General features: G+C 19.6%; 1 protein-coding gene across 1 annotated transcript in view; it reads right to left on the minus strand.

The window, feature by feature from the left end:
- Positions 1-1376: 1376 nt before the first annotated feature.
- The window catches only part of LOC117182994 (ATP-dependent RNA helicase DHX33), a 39449-nt gene continuing 30062 nt past the window's right edge, over positions 1377-10763 (minus strand). The window contains exon 7 of the mRNA XM_033376122.1: positions 1377-1589. Coding sequence (XP_033232013.1) covers positions 1443-1589 — 147 coding nt within the window. The 3' untranslated portion in view covers positions 1377-1442. The remainder of the gene's footprint in view (positions 1590-10763) is intronic.

The raw sequence follows: 10763 nt of genomic DNA on the forward strand, positions 1-10763 counted from the left end.
TTAAACTTTAAACAAAAATTGTTGCAATTTCAACCAAATGTTGAATTTTCAACAAAATAAGTAAGCATTCAACAAATATTTGAATTTTTAACCAAATTGTTGAATTCTCAAAAATGAAATTTTTTACAAAATAGTTCGATTTTAAATAAAACAAGATGAATTTTCAAGAGAATGATTTAATTTGTAATAAAAGAAGACTAAACCTTCAACAAAAATTGTTGCATTTTCGACCAAGTAGTTGAATTTTTAATTTAAAAGATTTAATTTCCAATACTATGGTTGAATTTTTATACCAAATAATTAAAATTTTAACCTGATATTTAAATTTTTAATCAAACTGTGGCATTTTTAACCTACGAAAATGAATTTTATATCAAATAATCAAATTTTCAAAGTCGAATGTTTTAGAAAACAGTTGGCTTTTAAACCCAAAAATTGAATTTTTAACAAAAAAAATTAATTTTAAATCTAACCAGTTGAATTTTTAATAAAAAATGTATTCAACTTTAAACAAAAACTGTTTCAATTTCAACCATATGTTAAATTTTCAACAAAATAAGTAAACATTCCACAAAACATTGAAATTTTTAACCAAATTGTTGAATTCTCAACCTGAAAAAATGGATTTTGAATTAACTAAATGAATTTTTAATCTAGAAAGTCGAATGTTTTAGGAAAAAGTTGACTCTTAGACCTAAAAATTGCATTGTCGACAAAAAAGTTAATTTTTATGCAAGCAAGATGAATTTTTAAGAAAATAGTTGAATTTTAAATTTAAAAAAAAAATTAAACTTCAAACAAAAACGTTTGCATTTTCAAACAAATAGTTACATTTTCGCCTAAAAACTGATTCTCAACAAAAAATGTAATTGATGATATTTCAACAACAAAAAAATGAAATTCCTGCCAAAAAGATAAATTTTCAACGAACAAGATTTTTGCCAAAAAATGGAATAGTTAAACTACCAATTAAAAACAAATAATAAAAAAACACACGAATTTTCAATAAAATATTTGATTTCACACAAACCAGAGCATTGAATTTTCACGAAATGAATTTTTAACCAATCAAGAAATTAATTTTCAACGAAGATACTCTTGAAAGTTTTCTGCATCTACGTAATTCTGAGCAAAAGTATAATTTAATTAAATATTTACGCGCTGCTAATCCAAACCAATGAAAATTCGAGTTTAACTAATTCAAACGAGATTATACTTCCTTGATGAAGTAGCTCAACTTCTTAAAGTTCGATCTGCACAAACAAGTTTTGTTGCTTTTCAAATTAGGAATTAAAACTCCTCATATTTTTTTTATTTTTTTTTACTAAAAAAGTCTTAAAATAAGAAATTATTAAAAATAAAAAATAAACATTTTTTATAATTGTATAAATATAATATATTTACAGTTTTCAATCAAAATTAAAAAAAAAAGAGACACATTTTTACCGTAACCAATCAGTTTGAACAACAGAGAGTCCTCTCATGAAATGTCTCCCCGTAGAGACAATTTCAGTAAATAGGACGAGTGAATGTTTCGTGTTGTGGAGTACTGATGATGGATGAATTGCCACTGTTTGTTTCGAACCAAGCTGAAAGATAATAAGGACATACACATTTTTTACATCAAATAAAAATTCTAGAATTTATTTTAAAATAAGAAAAGTAAGCAGCAATTTTTGAATCTGAAAATATGAATTTTTAGCAAAAAAATATAATTTTCAATTAAAAAAAAACTATAAATTTTTAAGAAGATAATAAAATTTGTAAACGAAAAAATGAACTAATAAGAACAATTTTCTACACAGAAAGATGACTGTTTAAAAAAATAAATAAATTCTTTTAAAAAATAATTACATTTTCAAACAAAAATGTAATAGTTAAATTTTCAGATGAAAAATATAAAAAATACAACAAAAAACGATTTTCAACTAAATTATTAAAGTTTCAAACAAAAAGATGAATTTTCGACCAAGAAGCTTAATTTTTTATAAAAAAAAGACGAATTTCTAACTTATACAATATACAGGATTAATAATTTTGATCAAAGTAGACGAATTTTAAACAAAATACATGAATTTTCATCAAACTTGTTTAATTTTAAAAGCCAAAAAAACAAATTATGTACCAAAAAAATTGTTGTTTTTGATATCAACTAAAAATACTAAAATTTATTTTAAAATAAGAAAAGTAATTACAAATTTTTGAATCTGAAAAAATCAATTTTTAAAAAAATAATCTATTTTTCAATCAAAAAAATGAATTTTTGAAAAACCAATCAAATTCGTGACCGAAAAGTTAAACTTTCTTGAAATAAGAAAAATTTTCTACCCAAAAAGATAAGAAAATTATTAAAATTTCAACCAAAAAGATGACTTTTCGACCAAGAGGACTAATTTTCCATTAAAAAACACGAATTTTGAACAAAATACATGAATTTTTATAAATTTATATAAAATTTTTATGATAAATAAAATGTATTATAAAATGAGAAAAATAAGCAGCAATCTTTTAATCTGAAAAGATGAGTTTTTAACAATAAAATATAATATTCAATCAAAAACGATGGATTTTCAAAAAGATAATAAAATTGTTAACCAAAAAGTTGCACTTTAAAAAAATAAGAAAAATTTTCTACCTAAAAATATGACTAATTAACAAAATAAATAAAATCAAATTTTCAACCAAAAATGGAATAATTCAATTTTCAGATAAAAAAATGTGATAAAAAAATAAAATCCAACAAAAAACGAATTTTCAACAAAATTGTTTAATTTTAAAAGCCAAAAAGACAAATTATCTACCAAAAAAATTAGTGTTTGATATCAACTAAAAATACTAAAATTTATTTTAAAATTAAAAAAAGTAATCAGCATTTTTTTAATCTGAAAAGATGAATTTTTACCAAAAAAATGTAATTTTCAACCAGAAACGATGAATTTTTAAGACGATAATCAAATTTGTAACCGCAAAGTTCAACTTAAAAAAAAATTCTACAAAAAGATGACTGTTTAACACAATAAATCTAATTAAATTTTTAACCAAAAATGGAATAGTAAAATTTTCAGACAAAAAAATTTGTTAAAAACAAATAAAATTTTAAAAAAAAACGAATTTTCAACAAAATTATTAAAATTTCAACCAAAAAGATGAATTTTTGACCAAGAAGCTTAATTTTCTCTCTAAAAAAAAAAGAAGAAAAAAACGAATTTGTAACAAAAATATTAAAATATTAAAATTATTAAAATTTCAACCAAAAAGATCAATTTTCGACAAAGAAACTTAATTTTTTATAAAAAAAAGACGAATTTCTAATCAATAATAAAGTATAAGAAACTTGTTAAATTTTCAAACGAAACCATAAATTTTGAATGGAGAAGATTCATTTTCGATCAAAATAGACGAATTTTAAACGAAATACATGAATTTGCAACAAAATTATTTAATTTTAAAAGCCAAAAAGACAAATTATCTAACAAAAAAAATATTCGTTTTTGATAATTTTTGAATCTGAAAAGATGAATTTTTAACAAAAAAAATATAATTTTCAATAAAAAAATCAGAGAAAAAATGTGACAAACAAATATTTAAAAAAAACACGAATTTTCAACAAAATTATTGAAATTTCAACTAAAAAGATGAATTTTCGACCAAGAAGCTTAATTTTCTATCAAAAGAGACGAATTTTGAACAAAATACAATAATTTTCAACAAAATTGTTTAATTTTAAAAGCCAAAAAGAAAAATTATCTACCAAAAAAATTTTAGTTGTTGATATCAACTAAAAATACTAAAATTTATTTTAAAATAAACAAAGTAAGCAGCAATTTTTGAATCTGAAGAGATGAGTTTTTAACAAAAAAATATAATTTTCAATAAAAAACGATGGATTTTTAAGAAAATAGTAAAATTTGTAACCGAAAAAATGAACTTTATAAAAATAAGAAATTTTTTCTACCCAAAAGGATGACTGTTTAACAAAATTATTAAAATTTTAACCAAAAAGATAAACTTTCAACCAAGAAGCTTAATTTTCTATAAAAAATACGAATTTCTAACTTACGCAATATCTATAATTAAGTTTTAACTTCATAATAATAATAAAAAATAAAATAAAATAACAAAGTTGTTACATTTTCAACCGAAACCGTAAATTTTCGAAAAGGAAAATTAATTTTCTATAAAAAAAGACGAATTTTCAACAGAATTGTTGAATTTTACAAGCCAAAAAGACAAATTATCTACCAAAAAATATTAATTTTTGATATCAACTAAAAATACTAGAATTTATTATAAAATAAGAAAAATAAGTCGAAATTTTTGAATATGAAAATATGAATTTTTAACAAAAAAAAGATTATAAAACAAGAAAAATTTTCTACCCAAAAAGATGACTGTTAACAAAGTAAATAAATTCTTTTAAAAAAGAATTAAATTTTCTAGAAAAAATGGAATAGTTAAATTTTCAGATAAAAAAATGCGATACAAAAAAATAAAATCCAACAAAAAAAGAATTTTCCACAACATTATTATAAAAAAGACAAATTTCTAACTTATTCAATATACAGGATTAAGTTTTAAATTCATAAAAATAATTAAAAATAAAATATAATAACAAACTTGTTAAATTGTTAAATATAAATAACAAAATTTTTAAATTTTCAACCGAAACCATAAACTTTTAACGAATGAGATTTATTTTCTATCAAAAAAGTCGAATTTTGAACAAAATGCATGAATTTTCAACCAAATTATTTATTTTAAAAGCAAAAACGACAAATTATGTATAAAAAAGTTATAAAAATAAGGATATAGTTTTTTTATATCGAATAAAAATACTAAAATTTATTTTAAAGTAAGAAAAAAAAACTTGAAATTTTTGAATCTGAAAAGATTAATTTTTAACAAAAAAATATACTTTTCAAACAAAAAAGATGAATTTTTAAGAAGATAATCAAATGTGTAACGGCAAAAATGAACTTTTAAAAAAGAATGATAATTTTATACCCAAAAAAAGATTGTTTAACAAAATAAATAAATTCTTTTGAAAAATAATTAAATTTTCAACCAAAAATGGAATAGTTAAATTTTCAGATAAAAAAATTTGTTGAAAACAAATAAAATAAAAAAGAAACGAATTTTGAATAAAATTATTAAAATTTCAACCAAAAAGATAAATTTTTGATCAAGAAGCTTAATTTTCTATGAAGAAAGACAACTTTTGAACAAAATACATGAATTTTCAACAAAATTGTTTAATTTTAAATGCCAAAAAGATAAATTATCTACAAAAAAAAATAGTTTTTAATATCAACTGAAAATACTATAATTTATTTTAAAACAAGAAAAGCAGCAATTTTTAAATCTAAAAAGATGAATTTTTAACAAAAAATATCATTTTTAATCAAGAAAGATTAGTTTTAAGAGCATAAACGAATTTTGAAAAAAATTGCTAAAATTTCAACCAAAAAAAAAATCATTTTCGAGCAATAAGCTTAATTTTCTATAAAAAAGACAAATTTCTAACTTATTCAATTTACAGGATTAAATTTTAACTTTATAATAATAATTAAAAATATTATAACAATTTTGTTAAATTGTTAAATATAAATAACAAAATTGTTAGATTTTCAACCGAAACCATCAATTTTCGATCAAGAAGATTAATTTTCTAACAACAAAGACGAATTTTCAACAAAACTGTTCAATTTTAAAAGCCAGAAAGACAAAATATCTACCAAAAAAATATTAGTTTTTGATATCAACTAAAAATATTAAAATTTATTATAAAATAAGAAAAATAAGCATCGATTTTTAAATCTGAAAAGATGAGTTTTTAACAATAAAATATTATATTCAATTAAAAACGATGGATTTTTAAGAAGATAGTAAAATTTTCAACCAAAAATGGAATAATTCAATTTTCAGATTAAAAAATGTGATAAAAAAATAAAATCCAAAAAAAAAACGAATTTTCAACAAAATTGTTTAATTTTAAAAGCCAAAAAGACAAATTATCTACCAAAAAAATTAGTTTTTGATATCAACTAAAAATACTAAAATTTATTTTAAAATTAAAAAAAGTAATCCGCATTTTTTGAATCTGAAAAGATGAATTTTTAACAAAAAAATGTAATTTTCAACCAGAAACGATGAATTTTTAAGACGATAATTAAATTTGTAACTGCAAAGTTCAACTTAAAAAAAAAAATTCTACCCAAAAAGATGACTGTTTAACACAATAAATAAAATAAAATTTTCAACCAAAAATGGAATAGTAAAATTTTCAGATAAAAAAATTTGTTGAAAACAAATAAAATAAAAAAGAAACGAATTTTGAATAAAATTATTAAAATTTAAACCAAAAAGATGGATTTTTGACCAAGAAGCTTAATTTTCTATTAAAAAAAAAAAAGAAGAAGAAAACGAATTTGTAACAAAAATATTAACTGTTCAATCATAAACATTTTTTTTCGACAAAGAAAATAATTCTTCTGTCCAAAAAAGACTAATTTTCCACCAATATATTTAATTTTAAAAGCCAAAAAGTCGAATTATCTACAAAAAGTTATTTTTAAATCTAAAAAGATAAATTTTTAAGAAACGATATTAAATTCCTGATTACATTTTTAACTTATATAATATATAGGATAAATTTCAAACCAGAAATTATTCACATTAAGAAAATTATAAAAATTTGAAAAAAATAGATGAATTTACGACCAAGAAGCTTAATTTTTTGTCAAAAAATACAAATTTCCAACTTCGACAATATACATGATTAATTTTTAAGTTTTAATTTCATAATAATAGTTAAAAAGAAAATATAATAAGATTTAATTGGATTAAAGTATAATATAATAATAATAAGGTTCAAATTTTCAAATAAAAAGAAAAAAGAATAGTTAAAAAAAATTAATTATCAACAAAGTTATTTAATTTTAAAAGCCAAAACGACAAATTCTATATAGAAAAGTTATAAAAATAAGGATAAATTTTCAAGAAAATTATTTAATTTTCAAAGCCAAAAAGACGAATTATAATCTACAAAAAAGTTATACAAATAAGAATTTATTAGGTTGTTATATAAACTAAAAATACTAAAATTTATTATAAAATAAAAAAATTAAGTAGAAATTAATTAAGTAGCAATTTTTGAATCTAAAAAAATTCTATTTAAGTTTTAAGAACAAAATTTAATTTTTAACCAAAAAACTAGAAAAAAAGCTAACTTTCAACCGAGTAGTTAAATTTTAAATTAAAAAAGATCAATTTTCAATCAAATAATTGAATTTCTTAACTAAAAACATCAATTTTCAATAAAATAGTTGATTTTTAAACTAAAAAAGATCAATTTTCAACCACAAATTTAATAATTGAATTGTCATTTAAGATATCAATTTTGCACTAAAATAATAAATCTTTAACTGTAATTGATCAATTTTTAATTTAAAAGATAATTTTTTTTAACAAAATAGTTCAAGTTTCAATTGGAATAATTAAATTGTAAGTAAAAAAAATAGTTTTGAGACAAAGAAATAATAAATTTTTAACTAAATAGCTTACTTTTCCATTAAAGTGATGAATTTTTAATTAAAATTATGGAATATTCAATTATAATATTTAAATTTCCAGTTTAAACCAAAACTTATTCAACAAACAAACAAATTTTTAACAAAACAGTTGAAATTTCAACATACTTTTCAACCAGAAATTGAACATTTAAATTTTAAGTTAAACAAATTAACGTTCTTTCAAAGAAATGAATTTTTAATATAAATTGTAGAATAATCAAATATAATAGTTACCTTTCCAGTTAAAAAAAAAAAATTTCAACAAAATAGTTCAAATTTTAAATGAATAATTACATTTTCGGCAAAAAAAAATGTGAGCCAAAAAATTTTTTTCAACTAAATAGCTCATTTTTCAACCAAAGAAAAATTAAAAAATAACGAATTTTTGAACAAAGTACATTAATTATTAATTAAATAGTCCATTTCTCAATACAACAAAGGCCGATTTTCAGCCAAATAGTTGTATTTTACATAAAAAAAGTTCAATTTTCAACCAAAAAATATTTTTTAACAAAATAGTTCAAGTTTGAATTGAAATAATTAAATTTTTAGTAAAAAAATTAATTTTCAGCCAGAAAAAATAATAAATTGTCAACTCAATAGTTTCTTTTTCAACCATAAATATGAATTTTTAATTAAAATGATAAATCTTCAACTAAAAAAGGTAATAATAATGGTTTTTTAAGATTCATTTTCAATTAAAAAGATTTATTTTCTTTAAAAAAGAACGAATTTTTTTAAAAAATACATGAATTTTTAATTAAATAGTGGATTTTTTAAACTAAAAAGGGCCAACTTTAAACCAAATAGTTGAATTTTAAACGAAAAAAGGGGACCAAAAACTTTAAATTAAAATTATGGAATATTCAACTGGAATATTTACATTTTCAGTTTAAAACCAAAACTTAATTTTCAAGAAAACAAAATTGTTTAACCAAATACTTCCAAGTTTCAATCGAAATAATTAAATTTTAACTGAAAAAAATGAAATTTTAGCCAAAGAAAAAATAAATTTTCAACTACATAGATCATTTTTCAACCAAAGAATAATTGAAAAAAAAACGAATTTTTTAACGAAGTTCATGAATTATTAATTAAATAGTCCATTTCTGAAACTAAAAACGGTCGATTTTCAACTAAATAATTGAATAATTACATTTATAAAATGAAAACAAAAATTAATTTATAACAACGAAATATGTTTTTACAAAATAATTCAACTTTCAATTGTAATAAATTAATTTTTAATGAAAAATAAATTTTCCGACAATGGAAAAATAAATTTTCAACTTAATAGTTCATTTCTCAATCAGAAATATAAATTTTTAAGTAAAATAACACACCTTAAAAAAAAATAATAATTTTTAAAAAAATAATTTAAAAAAATACATGATGAATTTTCAACAAACAAATCCCTTTTCAAACAAAAATTTTTAATTCAAATGATGGAATATTGAACTAGAATATTTTCAATTTAAAACAGAACATAATTTTTAGCAAAAAAATATTTTTTAACAGACTGGTTCACGTTTTAATTGGAATAATTAAATTTTTAGTTAAAAAAAAATTAATTTTCAGTCAAAGAAATAATAAATTTTTAACTCAATGCTTCATTTTTTATCAAAAATATAAATTTTTAATAGTAATGATACATCTTCAAAAAAATAATAATTGTTTTTTCATAAAGGAGTTTTTGAAACACGTAATTAAATTTTTATTACAAAAATGATTTAAATTTGTATTAAAGAACAGTCAGTTAAAAAAGATACTTTTCCAACGAAAAATTGAATATTTAAATTTTTAGTTAAAAAAATTAACGTCCTTCCAAAGAGATGAATTTTTAATTAAAATTATGGAATATTCAACTAGAATATTTAAATTTTCAGTTAGTAACTAAAATTAATTTTCAACCAAAAAATATTTTTCAACAAAATAGTTTGAATTTCAATTTTTAGTTGAATTTTTAGCTAGGAAAGGTTTTTCGGACGAGAGTAAGAAAATTGAAAACAAATTGTTGAAGTTTTAAGAAAAAATAATAATTTGCAAGGAAGAAAATTAATTTCCACCAATATGAACAAATTTTTTTTGACAAAATACATGAATTTTTAATTAAATTGTTTAGGTTTTAAACTAAAAAGGGGCAATTTTCAATCAAATAATTGATTTTTTAAGCTAAAAAGATCAATTTTAAACTAAAAAAGATCCTTTATCAACCAAAAATTAAATCCATCAATTTTTAGTTAAAAATAATTAATGTCCTCCCAAAAAGATGAATTTTGAACTGAAATTATAGAAAATTCTACTAGAATATTTAAATTTTCGGTTTAGAATAAAACTTAATTTTCAAAAAAAAAATATTTTCTAACAAAGTATTTCAAGTTTCAACTTAATAATAAAATTATTAGTAAAAAGAGTAAGTTTTCAGCCACAGAAATAATAAAATTTTAACTAAATAGCTCATTTTTCAATTAAAGTGGTGATTTTATAATTAAAATAATACATTTTCTAAAAAAAACGAAAATTACTTGTTAATAAAAGAGTGAAGATTAATTTTTTTACCAAAAAGAACGAACTTTCCAACAAAATACTTGAATTTCCAACTAAAAATGATCAATTTTCAACCAAAAATGAAACAGTTAAATTTTCGGGACGACTGAAAAATCCTGAAAAATAAAATTCCCGACACTGTAAAATTCCCGAATTAGAAAATTCTCGATTAATCAAATTCGCGAATAATAAAATTGCCGAAAAATAAAAATACCGATATGGAAAATTCCCAAATAATAAATTACACGAATTATAAAATTACCGAAAAATAAAAATACCGAATTGGAAAATTGCCGAAAAATAAAATTCAACAATTTAGAATTATCGAATAGTAAAATTTCAGAATTATAAAATTCCCGAATTGCAAAATCCCGAATAATAAAATTCTCGACAGTTTATAATATTACCGAATTGGAAAATTCCCGAATAATAAAATTCGCGACAGAAAATTGCCGATTTATAAAATATCCGAACTGGAAAATTCCTGAATTTTAACAATTAGAATTTTTTATAAATATATTTTATTGATTACAAATACAACAATAGGACATTAGTTTCAAAAATTATTTTTAACATTAAAAATTTCGAAGCTTATTTCTTGAATTTCAAATAGCAATAATTTTTGTATCGCCTTCCTTATTTTTG

Source organism: Belonocnema kinseyi, chromosome 2 (assembly GCF_010883055.1).
Source record: "Belonocnema kinseyi isolate 2016_QV_RU_SX_M_011 chromosome 2, B_treatae_v1, whole genome shotgun sequence".
NCBI lineage: Eukaryota > Metazoa > Arthropoda > Insecta > Hymenoptera > Cynipidae > Belonocnema > Belonocnema kinseyi.